This window comes from Hemiscyllium ocellatum, chromosome 12, assembly GCF_020745735.1.
Source record: "Hemiscyllium ocellatum isolate sHemOce1 chromosome 12, sHemOce1.pat.X.cur, whole genome shotgun sequence".
In the NCBI taxonomy this organism is placed as follows: domain Eukaryota; kingdom Metazoa; phylum Chordata; class Chondrichthyes; order Orectolobiformes; family Hemiscylliidae; genus Hemiscyllium; species Hemiscyllium ocellatum.
The window spans coordinates 95,155,780-95,177,430 of NC_083412.1; the positions used below are offsets into that span (position 1 = coordinate 95,155,780).

The 21,651-nt window shown below is 45.8% G+C and overlaps 1 protein-coding gene across 1 annotated transcript in view; it reads left to right on the top strand.

Moving 5' to 3' along the window:
• Nucleotides 1–21,651, top strand: part of LOC132820878 (stomatin-like) — a 39,832-nt gene that overhangs the window by 16,612 nt on the left and 1,569 nt on the right. Inside the window, exons 3-6 of the mRNA XM_060833238.1 lie at nucleotides 2,817–2,889; nucleotides 4,841–4,923; nucleotides 9,774–9,977; nucleotides 17,828–17,962. Of these exons, the coding sequence (XP_060689221.1) occupies nucleotides 2,817–2,889; nucleotides 4,841–4,923; nucleotides 9,774–9,977; nucleotides 17,828–17,962 (495 nt within the window). The remainder of the gene's footprint in view (nucleotides 1–2,816; nucleotides 2,890–4,840; nucleotides 4,924–9,773; nucleotides 9,978–17,827; nucleotides 17,963–21,651) is intronic.

Genomic DNA, 21,651 nt, shown 5'->3' on the forward strand with positions numbered 1-21,651 from the left:
AAGCTAAGATGAGATCATTTGTAAGTGTATTAAGTGGCAGTGCAAGCTTGAGGGGCTGAATGGCCTACTATTGATTCATTCCTGATGAAAGGTCTTGCCAGAAACGTCGATTCTCCTGCTCCTCGGATGCTGCCTGACCTGCTGTGCTTTTCTAGCACCACACTCTCGGCTCTGATCTCCAGCATCTGCAATCCTCACTCTCCCCTAGTCTACTACTGATCCTAGTTCTTATGTAGTATTGCTAACTTCTATCATATTATGGTCTCGGTTCCCAAAAGGATCTTTTGCTCTGAGAATATTTATTAAGTCTTCCCTATTAACACATCCAAAATAGCTGATTTTGCGGTTGGATTTGTGACATATTGGTCTAGGAAAGTGTTTGAAACCTCATGGTTACCTCATGGCCACCTCTGTGGGCAAGGCAGCTGGTGTGGATCAGAATGGGTTTGATCACTGTTCTGGTTGGTGTGGATTCGGGACTGTCTCCATGGTGGAGGCCACGACACTGTAGGTTGGAGTTGAGAACCCAAGAAGAAGTGGTGGGATTTGAACCCATGTTTCCACCGAACCATAACCCTACCACAGCTGTTTGCGCGGTCCAGTTGGTATCATTTTCCCACCACTCGGCTGCCATGTGATTGGGCCATTGTGATGCTTTTGACCCTGTTCATTCTCACTCTGCAATGCACTCACTACAACATCTCAAGGAAATAAACCAGGAATAATGTAAGCGTGTCACACCACTGGCAATTACTCACGGCATCACATGTCTTGCAGAGGAACAGCTCAGATACATTCCAGCACTGAAGGAATATTTTGGAAAAGGTCACGAGTGTGAATTTTCAAATGGAACAGACTGATAGAAAAATCAAACACTACTTATCATTGGGATTCACCACTGGACACTGGCCTCCAGTCACTCAAACAACCTTCTATCAATCCTCTTTGTGTCCTATTTGCTAAGCCAGTTTCTGATTCATCTCAGCAGGCTTCCCTCAATTCCATATTTTAAACCTTCTCAATCATGGGACCTTGTCGAAAGCTTTGCTAAAATCCACCCAAACTACATCAACTAATCTTCCTTCATCCACACACTTGATCACATTTTCAAAACATTCAAACAAACTTGTGAGGCATGACCTCTCTCTGACAAAGCCATGCAGACTATCCCTAATTAACCCATGCCTTTCCAAGTGGGTATTAGCTGAAAATGTGTTGCTGGTCAAAGCACAGCAGGCCAGACAGCATCTCTGGCCTGCTGTGCTTTGACCAGCAACACATTTTCAGCTGTGATCTCCAGCATCTGCAGACCTCATTTTTTTACTCCAAGTGGGTATTAACTCAGTTGATGAGAATTTTCTCTTGATAGTTTCCTTACCACTGATGTGAGATTCACTGCTTTGTGATCTCTTGGTTCACCTCGACCACCCCTCTTAAAAAGTGGACCCACATTAGCCATCCCCCAGCCCTCTGGCACATCCCTTTTAGCCAGAGAGGAATTAAAAATTTGTGTCGGCGCCCCTGCAGTTTCCTGCCTCACCTTCCACAGCATGTAATTCATCCGGATCAGGAAATTGTCTGTTTTTAAGCCCGATAGAGCCTCCAATGTCCATTGACCTAGGTCAACTGTGTAAGTTCTTCACAGCGCCTTTCCCTGAATTCCATTTCCATGTTCTCCTTTTCCAGATTGACGACCAAAGAGATGTGTTCATTCAACACCCTTCCAATAACCTGTGGCTTCACATACTGGTTAACCTGTGGTCCCTAATGGGCCGAAGGGCCTTCTTTGTGCTCTGTGAATCTAACAGGAGGAGGCTAAGTAAAGCCAGCTTGTTCATGGCTACTTTCTTGGCTTAAACATTAGAGATATTGCTTACAATGTCATAGAGTCATAGAGATATACAGCACGGAAACAGACCCTTCAGTCCAACTCGTCCATGCTGATCAGATATCCTAATCTAATCTAGTTCCGTTTGCCAGCACCTGGCTAATATCCCTCTAAACCCTTGCTATTCACATACCCATCCAATGCCTTTTCAACGTTGTAATTGTACCAGCCTCTACCATTGCATCTGGCAGCTCATTCCATGCATGCACCACCATTTGTGTGAGAAAATTGCCCCTTAGGTTCCTTTTATATCTTTCCCCTCTCACCCTAAACCTATGTCCTCTAGTTCTGGACTCCCCCACCCCAGGGAAAAAACCATAAGACATAGGAGTGGAAGTAAGGCCATTCGGCCCATCGAGTCCACTCCGCCATTCAATCATGGCTGATGGGCATTTCAACTCCACTTACCAGCGTTCTCCCTGTAGCCCTTAATTCCTCTTGACAACAAGAATCTATCAAAAACCTTGGCTATTTACCTCATGATTTTATAAATCTCTGGGGAAAACAGCCCCCAGCCTAGGTTTAGATCAGAGTGGGGCTGGAAAAGCACAGCATGTCAGGCAGCATCCGAGGAGTATGAAAATCGATGTTTCAAGCAAAAGCCCTTCATCAGGAGGGCCCCCAGCCTATTCAGTCTCTCCATATAGTTCAAACCTTCCAACATGGCAACACCCTTGTAAATCTTTTCTGAAACCTTTCAAGTTTCACAACATCCTTTCTATAGGAGGGAGGCCAGAATTACACACAGTATTCCAAAAGTGGCCTAACCAATGTCATGTACAGCCGTAACATGACTTTTCAACTCCTATACTCAAAGCTCTGACCAATAAAATAAAGCATACCAAATGCCTTCTTCAATGTCCAAATGAGAGTTATCAGTGAATGATGTGCAGACATTCATAATAATCACTTGACTTTCTTGTTTCAGGTTGTCAAAGAGTATGAAAGAGCTGTGATATTTCGATTGGGCCGTATTGTTCAAGGGAGAGCAAAAGGCCCAGGTAGGTTTCCAAATTCGTTGTGAAGAACTACAGATTGAGTTTTGCTGTCAGTTATATCGTGTGGTGGTGCCATGGGAACATCACTGGATTAACCATCCAGAGGCAAACACAGGGAATGCAAGAGAAACTCAGCAAGTCTGGTAGCATCTGTGGAGAGAGAAATAGTGAACATTTTGAGTCTAGTATATGACTTTTTTTCTGAACATATGAAGATCTTGTGGAGTAGAGTAATGGGAGTGGGGAAATTTTACTGGAAGTGTACAAGGTGAGATCACATCGTGAGTACTGTGAGCAGTTGTTTTATTTGATTTGATTTGATTTATTATTGTCCAATGTACAGAGATACAGTGAAAAGACAAATCACACCTTACAAAAGTACATCAGGGTAATAGAACAGAATGCAGAATATAGTGTTACAGTGACAGAGAAGGGGCACAGAAAGATCAACTGTAGTATATATGAGGTCTGTTCATAAGTCTGATAACAGCAGGGAAGAAGATGTTCTGACACGTTTTGTCGGTTTTCAAACTTTCGTATCTTCTGCCCAATGGAAAAGGATAGAAGAGAGTATACCTGGGGTGGGAGGGCTAGACAAAAGTGAGGACTGCAGATGCTGGAAACCAGAGTCTAGATCAGTGTGGTGCTGGAAAAGCATGGCAGGTCAGGCAGCATCCGAGGAGCAGGAGAATTGACGTTTCGAGCAAAAGCCCTTCATCAGATGTGCTTTTCCAGCACCACTCTAATCTAGACTGAGGTGGGAGGGGTCTGGGATCATGTTAGCTGCTTTCCCAGGGCAGCGGGAAGTGTAGACAGAGTCAATGGATGGGAGGCTGGTTCTCGTGATGGACTGGGCTACGGTCAGAACTCTCTGTAACTTCTTGCAGTCTTGGGCAGAGCGTTTGCGATACCAAACTGTGATGCATCCGGATAGAATGCTTTCTATAAAAAAACTGAAAGAACTGCGGATGCTGTAAATCAGAGACAAAAATAGAAATCGCAGGTCTGGCAACATCTCTGGAGAGATTCAGGATTAACATTTCGGATCCAGTCACCCTTCCTCTGAACTTAAATTTAAATTCAATTCATTAAATCTGGAATCTGCAGTTCATTAATAGTGACTATGAGGCTCTCGCCAATTGACATTAAAATCCATCAGGCTAATTAATGCCCTTTAGGGAAAGGAACCTGCTGTCTGAACCCGGTCTGGCCAGACAAGTGACTCCAGACCCACAGCAATGAGACAAATCTGCAATCCTGACATGGTCTGGCCTACATGTGCGTCATAACAGTGTGATTATCTCTGAATTGCTATCTGACGTGGCCTGCAATGCCACTCAGTTCAAGGGCAGTTGAGGGAGAACTAGACCAACTGGGTAACTCTTTCAGGTATAGTACAGACATGATGGATTGAATGTCCTCCTTTTGTGTTGTAAAATTCTATGAGTCTATAATTAAATCAGAATGTGCAAAGTGCTCGCCTTGCCAAGTATTCTCACATCTCATGACAGAATAAAAAGAACAAACATCTCTGTCCCAACTGTCCTCAGCAACCTACACTTTGCAATGACATCTCAGTTATCATCTTTGTTATCAGATCCCTCCAACCCCTAAAATTATCCATATCGCCCTAGACTCCACATTCTTCCCAGATTTCACTGCTGTTCCACTGCTGCGTTCTTGCCCCAGCGCCTTGATTTTTATCATCACCTGCCAAGATCTTGTGTTCCAGAATTCCTCTGTAAATACCCCACTGCTCTACCTCTACTGTGTCCTCTAAGAATGCCCTTCAAACCCACATTATTGATCAAGCTTTTGATCGGATGATCACATGTGACTTGATGTTAATTTGATTTAATTTTCACTTCCAGGAAGCTCTTTGGGACATTTTGTCACATTAGAGTATTTGCCATTGTGTAACTAAAAATGTGACAGTATTTATTCCTTCCTTTAGGTGTTTTATGGATTTTACCTTGTACTGATACGGTTAGTCTAGTTGACTTGAGGACAATGTCATTTTCTGTCCCACCACAAGAGGTAAGTCTGCCCCATTGATGGGAATCTACGATAAATTAACGTGTAAGAATGGCAGAAGTGTTCATGCAATTCTAGATGTGAACTGTAAATAGAATTAGCATCCAGAACATTGTGAGCTAAATATGGAGAAACATCTTTGCGCACTTAATAAATAAATTCACCCATTTGTTGACCGTTGTTTCTTAATAAGCTCAAAAATAATGAAGGTGGAAGGTCCTCATTCAAGTCACACAGCATCTTGGTTTGGAAATATACTACTGTTTCTTTTCTGCAAAGTCCTGGCATTCTGTCCCTAATGGGCATGGAGAGGGGGGTTGCTATAGCACTTGGATCTGCAGTGGTTCAAGAAGACAGCTCACCAACACCTTCTAAAGGGCAACTAGGGACAGGCAATAAATGCCGGCCCAGCCAGCGATGTGCACATCATGTGCTCACTTGGAGAAAAATGATGGGCCAGGCTATTTGGATCAGTCAATAAAAATCTCTGCTTGGAGAATCATATTAAATGTTTTGAGTCTCACTCACTATTCTGACTCTTTAGCTAACCGGCTCCATTTTTAAAATGGCTATGGTGGGGTTGATTGGCAGGGTAAGTGTAGTCGAAAACGTGTTGCTGGAAAAGCGCAGCAGATCAGGTAACATCCGAGGAGCAGGAGAATCGACGTTTCGGGCATGAGCCCTTCTCCAGGAATTCCTGAACGTCGATTCTCCTGCTCCTTGGATGCTGCCTGACCTGCTGTGCTTTTCCAGCAACACATTTTCAGCTCTGATCTTCAACATCTGCAGTCCTCACTTTCTTCCAGGCTAAGTGTAGTTGGTCATATTGGGTGACTAAGATGGTTTGGGGTTGTGGACATTCAAGCCGTGGATAGGGAATGGGGTCAAAATCAACGAGGCAAAAGTGAGGACTGCAAATGCTGGAAATCAGAGTCTAGATTGAGTGGTGCTGGAAAAGCACAGTTGGTCAGGCAGCATCCGAGGAGCAGGAAAATCAACGTTTCAGGCAAAAACCCTTCATCAAGACTCACAAAGTCATAGATTTGAACCCAGATTCCCATAGTCTATTGATAACATCACGAGGCCATCACCTCCACTCATAGAGTCCTGATGAAGGCTGTGCTTTTCCAGCACCACTCTAATCAAGACCAGGGAATAAGATCAGACTAGATTGGAAGCAACCTTTAGTTTTATTCATACACAGGATGAGGGCATCACTGGCTAGGTCAGCACCTATTACCCATCCCTTATTTCCCAGAGGATAGTTAAGAATCAACCACGTTGCTGGAATTACATGTAGGCCAGACCAGGAAAGGACTGTAGCTTCCTTCCCAAAAGGACATCAATGAGCCATATGGATTTTTCTCAAAAGTCAACGATGGGGAGGGGGTGGGGCAAGTTTCACTGTTATCGCTGGAGTCTTATTTCTAAATCTTTATTGAATTCAAATTCCACCATCTGCCATGGCAGGATTTGAATCCAGATTTTCGTAATCTATCAATAACATCACTAGGCCACCACCTCCACTCATGAAGGGACCAAGACCGAAAGGACACAGGAAGTTAAGGACTTGGTTTTCAGGATCATGAAGAGTTATAGTAAAGAAGTGATGAGTAATCAAAGCATTTAAAGCCACCAGCAAAGGAAACAAAGAGAAAATAAATAAATAAGTGAGGGGAACTGGTTCAATTCTAACTGTCCAAAGAGGCTTAAAGGGGAGGTATTTATGGGGAATAGAAAGATGTACTGTTTGGGTTTGCCTTCAAAGAGGCACATACAGATACAATGGGTCAATTGATCATCTTTCCGTATCATTTGATGGTGGGATCAAAGCCACTCCCACAGAAACCATCACCACCTGGTGTTGCCCTGACGGTGTGAGTGGTGTGGAGCTGGGTAAAATGGCAATCAAGAGTAGGTGAATTACAGTCTGCCTTTCCATAACCCACCACATCAAGTCTTACTGAAGCCCCAATGTGTTTCCACACCCGAAATGAGACAGTCCAGACGCAGGCCCGTGAATTTTCATTCACTTGTTGTCTCGACTGCAGCTGTCAATAATGGCACATACATTTAGTGCCTGACCTTGTAGGCCTTAAGGAGGTGGCCTCATGGTCCTTTGTAAACCAGGACAGATTGTGTGGAGAATATACTCCCACTGTGCAGTTGAATAGGGTGTTGCAGGTTATTGATCCTATGATTGTGTGAGAGCATGTGACAGAAATTGGGAGTTGCTGCTATCCCATGTGCTTCCTTTCATTTTGGTTTAGTCACACACTCAGAAATGTTATTACACACCTATGGAGCAGGCTGGTCTTCTGCTTCAGAGGTAGGGACACTAACACTACACGACAAGAGCCCCTTTTCCATGTGCTTCTTGTCCTAATCCTCCTGAGGGTTTGGCCAGAGGTCATATGTCGCATTGTGTCTGTGCAAGGGGAATCTAAAACTGAATCCCACTGACCTGCTCGCTCGTCATGGCTCACTCTCTCCCCTTAGCCTTGTACCTGCCTCAATCTTCATGTCACAGTAAGGTGTGAGCTCTAGTGCAGTGTTAACACTGATGTGTCAGAGTCAGAAGGTTGTGGGTTCTATCCCATTCCGTGACATTTAGCACAATATCTTACCTATCATAGAATTCCCTACAGAGTGAAGCAGGTCATTCAGTCCATCGAGTCCACATTGACCCTCCAAAGAGCAGCCCACCCCCCTGTAACCCTGCATTTCCCATGGCTAATCCACATAGCCTGCACATTCCTGGAAGCTATCAGGCAATTTAGCACCTAACGTGTACATCTTTGGATTGTGGGCGGAAACCAGAGCACCCGGAGGAAACTCATGCAGGCACGGGGAGAATGTGCAAACTCCACACAAACAGTCACCCTGGGGGGATCAAACTTCGGTCCTTGGTGCTGTGAGGCAGCAGTGTTAACTGTGCCACCCCACTGAAGGTGAAGCTAAACATTAAGGTGAGGTCCAGCTGCCCTGTCAGGTCAGAACCCCATTTCGAAGTAGAACATTCTCGTCACCAAATGCTTGACAAATGTCCTTTCTGATATGGTCACGTGACATCGACGATCCCTCACAGGCAAGGATAACTCTCTTCCACTCTCAGGGTGAGTCTGTAAGTTGGTGCAGGAAATATGCTAGGAGAAAGTGAGGACTGCAAATGCTGGAGATCAGGGCTGAAAATGTGTTGCTGGAAAAGCGCAGCAGGTCAGGCAGCATCCAAGGAGCAGGAGAATCGATGTTTCAGGCATGAGCCCTTCTTCAGGAATGAGGAAGGCGTGCCAAGCAGGCTAAGATAAAAGGTAGAGAGGAGGGACTTAGGGGAGGGGCATTGGAAATGCGATAGATGGAAGGAGGTTAAGGTGAGGGTGATAGGCCGGGGTGGGGATGGGTCAGGAAGAAGATTGCAGGTTAGGAAGGTGATTCTGAGTTCGAGGGTTGGGACTGAGACAAGGTGGGGGGAGGGGAAATGAGGAAACTGGAGAAATCTGAGTTCATCCCTTGTGGTTGGAGGGTTCCTAGGCGGAAGATGAGGCGCTCTTCCTCCAGCCGTCGTATTGTTATGGTCTGGCGATGGAGGAGTCCAAGGACTTGCATGGAAATATGCTGTACGTATGTGTTTATTGATCACCATTTCAAAACCAAGCATCTTCCAGAATTTTATTCATTCCTGATTGGTTCAGTGTCACTGGTTCAAAATCCTGGAATTCCCTCCTCAGCAGCAGTGTGTGGGTCTACCGAAACACGCAGACTATAGTGGTTCAAGAGGGCAGCTCACCTTCTCAACATCAACTAAGAACAGGCAATAAATGCTGGCCAAGGCAGCGAAGCCTTGACCCACAAATCAAGTTTACAAAAGTATGAAAGTTAAATACTGCTGAGGAAAGGGACATGTTACTGAAGCTGTTAGTCTTGCTGTATCAGGACAAAAACGAGAATCGCAAATTTCAAACAATCGCAATAATGGCGCGAAATGGTGCTGATTGGTGTCCAAGTCAACTCTAATTGGCTGCGATGTTACCATGGAGAAAACGTTGGGGAACGATAGGTTCCCAAAGCTCCCCGGGTGGTTCACAAGAGAATGAACATCTTCCTTTTGTTTGCAGCAAACAGTGCCCTGTGTGTGCAGGGACAAAAACAGAAATAGCTGCAAAGGCTGAGCAGATCTGGCAGCATTGGTGGAGAGAAATCAAAGTTAACATTTCCAATCGAGTCACCCTTCCTCAGAACTGATGGTAGTTTGGAAAATGTTTTCTTACGCAAAAGATTGGGGGGAGGGGGTGTGGTGGGGCGGGGGGGTGGAGGTGGAGGTAGAGCCCAAAGAGACAGAAGAGCAGTTGGACAGGCAAAGGAGTGGATAACGTCTGAATAGCTTTTAATGAGGACAATTAGTGGCTAAGGGTGGGTGGTGTGTAATAAGAAGGCCTGATGTGTGGGGATTGGGGTCAGGATATAGGAGACGGTGCCTTGTGCCCTCATGTTGTTGACCTTGATATTGAAGGAGAAAGTGAGGACTGCAGATGCTGGAGATCAGAGCTAAAAAGCGCAGCAGGTCAGGCAGCATCCAACAAGCAGGAGTGTCGACATTTCAGGCATGAGCCCGATATTGAGTCCAGAAGGCTGCAGAGTTCCCAGGAGGAAAGGGTGTTGGCATGCTGCCTTCAGTAATTGTTCATGAGCTACAAAATCTCATGAACAATTACTGAATGCTGCACGCCAACACCTTTTCCTCCTGGGTCGGTTATTGCATATCTCAGCACTTTTTATCCATCGTTTCACTCTGGGTGCTGTTGTTATCTGTTGTTGTTAATGCAGTTAACCCATTTAACAGGCTTTATCTGCAGGTATTAACGAAAGACTCTGTCACGATTATGGTGGATGCTACTGTCTACTATCGTATCTTCGATCCTGTGTTGTCAGTCATCAGTGTGATCAATGTGGACAGCGTTACTCACCTGCTGGCCCAGACGACATTGCGGAACATTCTGGGCACCAAAAGCCTGTCAGACATTCTCTCTGATCGGGAACACATGGCGCAGGAGTTGGAGGTAGACCAACAGCATGGTATTACATTAGTTAAACATCACACAACACCAGGGTATAGTCCAACAGGTTTATTTCGCAGCACTACCTTTCAGAGTGCCACTCCTTCATCAGGTGATTGTCAGGTTCCACATCATGGAATTACATTCCATCAAATCAACAAATATACTTAATCAAAAGGATTAAACTCAACCAACATTCCTTCAAGGTTCTTGATCCATAATACATGCCACCCTCAGTGCACAACTCTTAGGGAAAACACTGTCTCCATAATATGGTCCATACTCCGTAAAGTGTCACAAAGCTGGGTGGGAGGGTAAGCTGTGAGGAAGATGCAGAAATGATCCATTGTGCTCTGGACAGGCTGAGCGGTTGGGCAAATCATGGGAAATGAAGTGTTAAGTAGATTAATGTCAGGTTATCCACTTTGGTAGCCAAAACAGGAAGGTGAATTGTGATCCAAATGGCGATAGATTGGGAAAGGAGGAGGTGCAATGAGACCTGGGTGTCCCTGCACACCAGTCACTGAAGGTAAGCAGCAGGTGGGGAAGAAGGTATATGGGTTATTGGCCTTCATAGTGAGAGGGTGTCTTGCTGCAGTCTACAGGGCCTTTCACAGACCACACCTGGAGTATAGTGTGCAGTTCTGGTCTCCTTATCTGAGGAACAATGTTCTAGTTCTGGATGGAGTGCAAAAAGCATTTAACAGACTGACATCTGAAAAGAGGCTGGATCAGTTAGAGTTACATTAATGCAATTTAGAATAATGAGGGGGGATCTCAGAGAAACCAATAAAATTCAAACAGGTCTAGACAGGGGAAAGGCAGGACCATGTTCCTGATGACTATAAGACATAGGAGTGGAAGTAAGACCATTCAGCCCATCGAGTCCACTCCGCCAATCAGTCATGGCTGATGGGCATTTCAATACCACTTACCTGCACTCTCCCTGTAGCCCTTAATTCCTTGCGAGATCAAGAATTTGTCAATCTCTGCCTGGAAGACATTCAATGTCCCGGCCTCCACTGCACTCCATGGCAATGAATTCCATAGGCCCACCACTCTCTAGCTGAAGAAATGTCTCCAGGGAGTCCCCATCCTGGGGTCTCAGTATTAGGAGTAAAAAATGAGGTCTGCAGATGCTGGAGATCACAGCTGCAAATGTGTTGCTGGTCAAAGCACAGCAGGTCAGGCAGCATCTCAGGAATAGAGAATTCGACGTTTCGAGCATAAGCCCTTCATCAGGAATAAGAGAGAGAGAGCCAAGCCGGCTGAGATAAAAGGTAGGGAGGAGGGACTAGGGGGAGGGGCGATGGAGGTGGGATAGGTGGAAGGAGGTCAAGGTGAGGGTGATAGGCCGGAGTGGGGTGGGGGCGGAGAGGTCAGGAAGAGGATTGCAGGTTAGGAGGGCGGTGCTGAGTTGAGGGAACCGACTGAGACAAGGTGGGGGGAGGGGAAATGAGGAAGCTGGAGAAATCTGAATTCATACCTTGTGGTTGGAGGGTTCCCAGGCGGAAGATGAGGCGCTCCTCCTCCAGCCGTCGTGTAGTTGTGTTCTGCCGGTGGAGGAGTCCAAGGACCTGCATGTCCTCGGTGGAGTGGGAGGGGGAGTTAAAGTGTTGAGCCACGGGGTGATTGGGTTGGTTGGTTCGGGCGGCCCAGAGGTGTTCTCTGAAGCGTTCCGCAAGTATGTGGGCGGCACGGTGGCACAGTGGTTGGCACTGCTGCCTCACAGCGCCTGTAGACCCGGGTTCAATTCCCGACTCAGGCGACTGACTGTGTGGAGTTTGCATGTTCTCCCCGTGTCTGCGTGGGTTTCCTCCGGGTGCTCCGGTTTCCTCCCACAGTCCAAAGATGTGCGGGTCAGGTGAATTGGCCAAGCTAAATTGCCCGTAGTGTTAGGTAAGGGATAATGTATGGGTGGGTTGCGCTTCGGCGGGTCGGTGTGGACTTGTTGGGCCGAAGGGCCTGTTTCCACACTGTAAGTCTAATCTAATCTAATCTAAGCGGCCTGTCTCACCAATATAGAGGAGGCCACATCGGGTGCAGCGGATGCAATAGATGATGTGTGTGGAGGTACAGGTGAACTTGTGGCGGATATGGAAGGATCCCTTGGGGCCTTGGAGGGAAGTGAGTGTGGAGGTGTGGGCGCAAGTTTTACATTTCCTGCGGTTGCATGTCTGTGTTGAGTCGGTCGCCCGAGATAGAAATGGAAAGGTCTAGGAAGGGGAGGGAGGAGTCTGAGACAGTCCAGGTGAATTTCAGGTCGGGATGGAAGGTGTTAGTAAAGTTGATGAACTGTTCAACCTCCTCGTGGGAGCACGAGGCAGCGCCGATACAGTCATCGATGTAGCGGAGGAAAAGGTGGGGGGTGGTGCCAGTGTAGTTGCGGAAGATGGACTGTTCCACATATCCTACGAAGAGGCAGGCATAGCTGGGGCCCATGCGGGTGCCCATGGCAACTCCTTTAGTTTGGAGGAAGTGGGAGGATTGAAAAGAGAAGTTATTCAGGGTGAGTAGGAAATGTAAAACTTGCGCCCACACCTCCACACTCACTTCCCTCCAAGGCCCCAAGGGATCCTTCCATATCCGCCACAAGTTCACCTGTACCTCCACACACATCATCTATTGCATCCGCTGCACCCGATGTGGCCTCCTCTATATTGGTGAGACAGGCCGCTTACTTGCGGAACGCTTCAGAGAACACCTCTGGGCCGCCCGAACCAACCAACCCAATCACCCCGTGGCTCAACACTTTAACTCCCCCTCCCACTCCACCGAGGACATGCAGGTCCTTGGACTCCTCCACCGGCAGAACACAACTACACGACGGCTGGAGGAGGAGCGCCTCATCTTCCGCCTGGGAACCCTCCAACCACAAGGTATGAATTCAGATTTCTCCAGCTTCCTCATTTCCCCTCCCCCCACCTTGTCTCAGTCGGTTCCCTCAACTCAGCACCGCCCTCCTAACCTGCAATCCTCTTCCTGACCTCTCCGCCCCCACCCCACTCCGGCCCCTCCCCCTAGTCCCTCCTCCCTACCTTTTATCTCAGCCGGCTTGGCTCTCTCTCTCTTATTCCTGATGAAGGGCTTATGCTCGAAACGTCGAATTCTCTATTCCTGAGATGCTCTCAGTATTAGGAGACAGGATTGCCCATTTAGGACAGAGCTCAGGAGAAATTTCTTCACCCACAGAGTTATGAGATTATGGAATTGACGACTACAGAAAACAGTTGACGCCGAAACATTGACTGTTTGAAGAAGGAGTTGGAATTTGGTTCTTTAGGGAAAGCATGAAAGAGAGAAAATAGGAACAGGGGACTGAGGTGGATGATCGGCCATGTTCATACTGAATAGTGAAACGGACTTGAAGGGCCGAATGGCCTACTCCTGCTCCTGGATTTTATGTTCCTGGGGAAAAGGCTCCCAGAGTCAGTTTATCTGTTGCTGGCTGTATTCTCAGTAAAGACTAAATAGTTGGCGGAGTGAATTCAGTCACATGGAAAATTATGGAAAAGGTTAAAGGGGAGGGGTGAGCTCAGCAGAGGTAGCTAAAGTTTCTAGAACAAGTAGTGGGACAGAGAGTATGCGAAGGGACAGAAATTTACATTCAGGCACAACAGATAAGAGGGCAAGTATGAGAAGGGAGCAGTCAACACAGGACTGACGATAAGCCAAAAGAGAAAATGCTGGAAAATCTCAGCAGATCTGGCAGCATCCGTAAGGAGAGAAAAGAGCTGTCGTTTCGCGTCTAACTGACCCTTTGTCAAAGCTAAAACAAGGGAGAAAAAGGGAGGTATTTATACTAGGCTGAGAGAAGGGGAGTCATGGCTCCAGAAGCAAAGGTAGCAATAAATAGGTGATAATGACGGTGCATAGAGAGATTATAGGGAGATTAGGAGCTGTGAATGACCCAAGGCTGAAACCAGTGCTATGTGACAAAATATGTGGGGGTTGGGGGGAAGGGGTGAAGCAGGGGCAAAATGGGAAACAGGGGAGAAGGGTAGCAAAGGGGGAAGAGGGGAGGAAAAAGTTGATGAGAGAGTGGGGAGCGAGAGAAAGAGAGAGAATCAAGAAATAAGAGGTACAGAACAGTGAAAATAATATGAAAAAAATAAAATAAATGAAATAAAATTACGGAGCAGAATGAAAACAGAGGGGTCGAGATGGGATAATCATCTGAAGTTGTTGAGATTTTTCAGCATTTTCTCTTTTGGTTTCAAATTCCAGCCTCCGCAGTAACTGGCTTTTATACAGGACTTGAGGGTGTTGTACTTATCGCACACAAAGCACAAAACAAAGTAAGTGAACTTGTAGCACAGACTGAAATTGGTGGGTACAATGTTATGGGTATCACAGAGACATGGCTGCAAGAGGATCAGGGCCGGGAACTAAATATCCAAGGATCTACATCCTATTGAAAGGACAGACAGAGGGGGCAGAGATGCCTCGTCAGTAAGAAATGAAATTAAATCAATGACAAGAAGCGATGTAGAGTCAGAAGGTATTGAATTTGCTGGGTTAAATGTGAATAACCAGAAAGGAATAAAAGACCCTGATGGGAGTTAGTTACTGATTTCCAAACAATAGTCAGGAGGTGGGAAGAAAGTAAATCAGGAAATTAAGAAGGAATGTATGTTATGGACCAGGCCAAACCCCTCAAAATATTTCAAGAAGATAGCCTGAACCCATAAGACTATAAGACATAGGAGTGGAAGTAAGGCCATTCGGCCCATCGAGTCCACTCCGCCATTCAATCATGGCTGATGGGCATTTCAACTCCACTTACCAGCATTCTCCCCGTAGCCCTTAATTCCTTGTGACATCAAGAATCTATCACTCTCTGCCTTGAAGACATTTAGCATCCCGGCCTCCACTGCACTCTGCGGCAATGAATTCCACAGGCCCACCACTCTCTGGCTGAAGAAATATCTCCGCATTTCTGTTCTGAATTGACCCCCTCTAATTCTAAGGCTGTGTCCACGGGTCCTAGTCTCCTCGCCTAACAGAATCAATTTCCTAGCGTCCACCCTTTCCAAGCCATGTATTATCTTGTAAGTTTCTATTAGATCTCCCCTTAATCTTCTAAACTCTAATTAATACAATCCCAGGATCCTCAGCCGTTGCTCATATGTTAGACCAACCATTCCAGGGATCATCCGTGTGAATCTCTGCTGGACACGCTCCAGTGCCAGTATGTCCTTCCTGAGGTGTGGGGACCAAAACTGGACACAGTACTCCAAATGGGGCCTAACCAGAGCTTTATAAAGTCTCAGTAGCACAACGGTGCGTTTTATATTCCAGCCCTAGCTTTGCTAGTTGTTTTAAGCATGTATACAGTGGATATTCCAGGAGAGAATCAGCTAGTCAAACCACTTCATTTTAAACAAAACAATTTATTTACAAGATTACTGAATGAATCCCCGAGAACAGAAAACAGAATACCGAATAGCCTATCTGATTCGAAAACCCAACAGACTATCCCAACTTAATGATGCTGTTCCAAAGTATTTGCAACAATCCCCATAAGCATCCCATGACAGAAAAGGTAAAATCAAACACAAGTTCTTACTGGAGAGAAGTCAGAGAGGGAGGGTTCCAGCGCCTTTCTTCATACACACACACTGCTGCATTAAAACCAAACCAGAGAGTAGCTGAGATGGGAGATCCTCCGCTCCCCCTTCATTGTACAAGTGATTTTGTAACTTGAAAGCCTTCTGCCTGTGGCGGTATCTGTTAGTTGTAAACAAATTGGCCCTAAAATCCATCCAAATTCTGACTTTTCGGAACCTGTGTCGTTTACAACCTCTCTGAAAACAAAAACCACGGACAACATAACCTTGTTAAAGGAACAGCTTGGTCACATGTAAGAAAGGCACTACTACAGCAATCATGGGGGACTTCAATATGCTGGTGAACTGGGAAAATCAGATCTGGGAGCAGATCCCAAGAAAAGGAATTCAAGGAATGTCTATGAGATGGTTTGTTGGAGCAGCTCATGATAGAGCCCACTAAGGAATAGCCAATATTGGATTTGGTGGTGGGTAATGAGGCAAACGTGATTAGGGAACTTTAAGTATAGGAACTCCTGGGGGAGGGCCAATGATCATATCATGATTGAATTCACCCTGCAGACGGGGGGAAGCTGGAATCCGATGTAACAGTATTTCAATTGGGTGAAAGTACCTACAAAGACATGATGAGGAGCTGACCGGAGTTAATTGGAAGGGAAGCGTAGCTGGGAAGATGGTGGAGCAGCAATGGCAGGAGTTTCTGGGGGTAGTTCAGGAGGCATAGCAAAAATTCATTGAAAGAAAGAAGAAACATAATAAGGGGAAACTGAGGTAACCGTGACCAACAAGGGAAGACAGGGACAGCATAAAAGTAAAAGGAAAAATGTACAAAGTGGTGAAGATTAGTGGGAAGCCTTTTCAAAAAAAGCAGAGGGTAACTAAAAAAAAGTAAAAAGGGAGGAGAAGATGAAATATGACAGTAAGCTAGCTAGTAATATAAAAGAAGATTGCAAAAGTCTTTTAGACATAGAAAAGGTAAGAGAGCTGCTAGAGTGGACATTGGACTGCTGGAAAATGAGGCTGGAGAGGAAATAATGGGGAATAAAGAAATGGTGGAGAAATTGAAGAGGTACTTTGCATCGGTTTTCACAGTGGAAGACACCAGCAGCATACTAGAACTTGAAGAGAGGCAGAGGTGAGTGAAGAGGTCATCATTAAGGAGAAGCTGAAAGCTTGCAGATGACACAAAGATAGGTGGACGGACAGGTAGTATTGAGGAAGCAGGGACACAGCAGAAATGCTTGGATAAATTAAGAGAGTGGGTGAATGTAGGTAAATGCATGTTTGAGCATTTTAGTAGGAAGAATAGATGTGTAGACTATTTTCTAAATGGGGAAAGGCTTCAGAAATTTGAAGCAAAAAGGGACTTGGGAGTCCTTGTTCAGGATTCTCTTCAGGTTAACATCCAGGTTCAGCTGGCAATTAGGAAGGCAAATGCAATGTTATCATTCATTTCAAAAGGGCTAGAGTACAAGAGCTGAGAAGTACTGATGAGGCTGTATAAGGCTCTGGTCACCACACATTTGGAATATTGTGAGCAGTTTTGGGCCCTGTATCTAAGGAAGGATGTGCTGCCATTGGAGGGAATCCTGAGGAAGTTTACAAGAATGATCCCGGGAATGAGGGATTGTCTTATGAGGAATATTTGAGGACTCTGGGTCTGTACTTGATGACATTTAGAAGGATGAGGGGGATGCCATTGAAACTTCCAGAATACTGCAAGGCCTGAGTAAAATGGATGTGGAGAAGATGTTTCCACAGGTGGGAGAGACTAGGATCCATGGACACAGCCTCAGAGTGAAGGGATGACCCTTTAGAACTGAGAGGAGGTGGAATTTCTTTACTTAGAGCATGGTAAATCTTTGGAATTCTCTACCCCTGACAGATGTGGAACCTCAATCCTTGATGAGGTACAAAAATGAGGAAGTTTGGTTTCTGGAGCCTAATGACATTCAAGCTCATGGAGATAACGCAGGAAAACAGGATTGTGGAGATGATCAGCCATAATCCAGAAATAGCTGAATGATGTACTCTATATACCTGTGATCCTAGCATTGGTTTCTCAAGCCCAACAGTTTTGGATTCCACCGTTATTATAAGGTTCTCAACTGTCACACTTCAGACACTCATCTATGCTCAGTATAAGACTCAAGACATATAACGCTGTCCGTGACACATCCCACCCTCAGTATGAAGCTCTCAGATTGCTGTGTAACCCAGTGCAACTGTTGTACTGCACTTTTGTGTTCTGATTGTTTTGTCCTTGCCCCTCCACCCCCTCAGCTTCTCCTGTTCGATGCATCGAAGGGATGGGGGATTAAGGTTGAGCGAGTGGAGTTTAAAGATGTCAGACTGCCGGTGGCTTTGCAAAGAGCGATGGCAGCCGAGGCCGAAGCTGTGAGGGATGCCCATGCCAAGGTGAGTGAGTGCGAGACCTGCTTAGTCAGGTATTGGAAATGCATTGGGATAAACGTGCACTGGTTTTCATCTCTGGAAAAATTCAATAATGGCGTGCAAAATAGGAGACCAACTGGCTTCTCAGGCCTGCTCTTCCATTCCATGAGCCCATGGTTCCTCTGATTGTGGTCTTAACTCCAAATTCCTGCCTGTCCTCCAACACTCATTGGCTCCCTTGTGAGTTGAAACCAATCTTAGCAAAGATTAGATTAGATTACTTACAGTGTGGAAACAGGCCCTTTGGCCCAACAAGTCCACACCGACGCGCAACCCACCCATACCCCTACATTTACCCCTTACCTAACACTACGGGCAATTTAGCATGGCCAATTCACCTGACCCGCACATCTTTGGACTGTGGGAGGAAACCTGAGCACCCGGAGGAAACCCACGCAGACACGGGGAGAATGTGCAAACTCCACACAGTCAGTCGCCTGAGTCGGGAATTGAACCCGAGTCTTAGGCGCTGTGAGGCAGCAGTGCTAACCACTGTGCCACCGTGTCGCCCACAATCATCAATTTTTCAGCCCCCCCTCTCCCAGCTTGTTTCGACGGGATATAATTCTGGAGTTTTTGATCCATGACCTCCTCCCTTTTATTCCCCGACCCTCAGCTGAGGAAGCCCTGTCCCATAGGCAGCTGGGCAGGAACACACGCCTGAGTTACTAAGTTGCCTCTTCAGTCCCAACTCCAATGTTATTGTAACTGGAACAGAAGTGGTGCAGGAACCTTTTCACCTCCATTGCATTTCGAGGCTGTGGAAATACCTCCACAAGGAAAGGGGAAACAATGCCTTGTGGTATTATTGCTCTACTGTTTACCCAGAAACACAGCTAATGTTCTGATGACCTGGGCTTGAGTCCTGTTGGTGGAATTTGAATTTGATTAAATTATATCTGGAATGGAAAATCTAATGGTGATTGTGAAACCACTGCCAATTGTTGGAACAACCTGTCTGGTTACCTCATCTCCTTTAGGGAAGATAATCTGCCATCGTCACCTGGTCTGGTCACTATGTGATTCCAGAGCCAAAGCAATCTCCTCTTTCAGAGGGTTGTGAAACTTTGGAACTCCTTGCCACAATGTGCTGTGGGGGCAGAATGCTTGTGTATATTTAAGGCTGTGATAAATAGCTTCTTTGCAGCAAGGGAATCAAGGGTTACAGGACAAGGGTAGCAAAGTGGCCGTGAGGAATGTTGTATCAGCCATGATCCTATTTAATGGTGGAGCAGACCTGAGGGGCTGAATGGCCTTACTGCTGTTCAATCTAATTGTGGTCTTTTAGCCACTGCCTCTCGACTGCCCTCTGAAATGGAATCATTGTCAGAGATGTACTGCACGGAAATAGACCCTTCGGTCCAACCCATCCATGCCAACCAGATATCCCAATCCAATCTAGTCCCACCTGCCAGTACCTGGCCCATCATTCATCTCATCACCACCTTCTCAAGGCCAACTGGGGATAGGCAATAAATGCCTGCTAGCCAGTGACACCCATGTCCCTCGAGTGAATTGAAAAAATTCTAGATATCCAAGGGTATGATGTACCTGGCTATGGCGCCAGCGCTACGTTTGACTGCCCGATTCAAGTGCCATTTCTGGGAGCAAGTAGAGATCAGTCTTCGCGTCCCCTCCTGCGAGAGTGGACCTCCCTGGGGCCCTCATGATCAAGCGCCATTTCTCTCGGGGCATCTACTCCACCAAAATCAATGCGAATCTAATGTAGTCTTCTCATTCGCATTGGAATGGTCGCAGTGCCAATTCGATAGAATGATACTTGAAGTTAAGGGCATTAAATAATGAGAGCAGGGATATTAATGTGGCTGGCATCTCACTCATGAATGCTCTGATCAAGGTGTTGAAGATGGTTAAAAGTATCCCAGAGAGGTATCCCCCACTGTCCGAAAGTAAACGTTCCTATGAAACCTTCCATAAGCCAAAATGGCGTAAAGTGAAGAAGCTTGAACTTGTATGGGAAAAATGTTACCGTTTTTGGTAAAAACAAAAATCCTCTTCAGATTCCTGAAAACAGATACGAATGTAGGTCTATCATAAAAGCGAAATGGCGTAAAGCGAACTTTGGAAAAGTGGGAGAAAACTGTAAATGGGAAACCTGTCTGCCCCTGGTATGGAACATCAGAACGGGAACATATTAAGATTATGTTAATGTGGTGGTGGGCTGCCTCCCATCAGATGTTTAAATTTTAACAAAGTTATTTTTGTATTCATTCACAGGATGTGAGTGTCGCTAGCTAGGCAGTACTTATTTCCCAGAGTCAATCACATTGCCTTGGGTCTGGAGTCACATGTAAGCCAGGCCAGATACGAATGGCAGTTTCCTCCCCTAAGGACATTGGTGGAACCGGATGGGTTTTTCCCAACAATGGCTTCATGGTCATCATTAGAGTCTTAATTCCAGATTTTTATTGTATTCGTATTCCACCATCCGCCATGGCAGGATTTGAACCCTGGATCTCCAGAACATTATCTGGGTCTCTGGTCTCTGATTATACTGGTGGGGCATTGCCTCCCCTTTATTTAGGAGAGAAATGGAGCAGCAATTTCTGACACAGCAGTTTGTGGAAGTCAAGAATTATTGTCTCTGATAAAGGTTTTGGATGCTTGGATTTATTGTGAATGGCTGATTGGGATGAATGGCTGACTGGTGATGGACATTATTTCATTAAATACTGAAAACACATTTAAAGAGAGTCAGCTTAGAATGGGAGCGCACAGTGTTCTTGAATATGCTTCAAGCGTATTCAATAACAATGCCATAGCATCGTTACACGGGGTATCTAAGACAGAAGAGCTTGCAATGCCCACTGGTAGGCTTTAGGCCTTTCCCAACTGATGGGCACCACAGATATTGGGGTGTACCATCAGGCTTTGAAAGTGTAATTTGACAGTTTAATTATTGTTACAATATCTTTCTAAGGGATAGTTCTTTAAGTTAATTGGTTAATTTGCTCTAGTAGTTGTCACCAAAGTCCTAGAGGGCTGCTCTCTCTTTGGAGAGACAACTGGTGGTGTTTTTTTTTCCCTGAGGAGCGCCATGCCTCATGTGAGGAGTGAGTTTAAGAAGTGGATGCTTCCTGGTGATCTCGGCCGGTGTGGGAAATGGACCCACGCTGTTGGTATCACCCTGCTTCCAGCCAACCAAATCCCCTCATCTGTTTGATCGGTTTCCAAATGAGTATGAGAAGGGATTGTTAGTGTTGTACTACTTTAATTACAGTATTTCTGTTTTTAGTTAATTTGCTTATTCAATTTGCTCAAAAAATATATACAGAATACAAGACTAGCTCCTTCAAGATTTAGAGTCTCCTCAGTTTAGGGCACTGACTCTGTGTTGGCTGGTGCTTCAGTCAGTGTGCTCCTGCCGAAGCTGAGGAGGAGAAGAGTTTCTTTGTCTTTTTTTTAAAATAAGACTCGCCCCTTCAAGGGCTGTCAACTCATTAGTGAATTTGTTTCTTTGTTTTTCACTAGTTAAATCAAAAGAGTATAAAGAGGGCCAGTGGGGGAGCGGGTGGGGAGCTAGGGGCTATTCTGTCATGCAGAGGAAGTGTCGCCACCACTGGACTGACAGATATTGCGTTGAAGTCCCACCTGCTCTGAAGGTGTGTAATTGCATCTCTGAACAGGTTGGT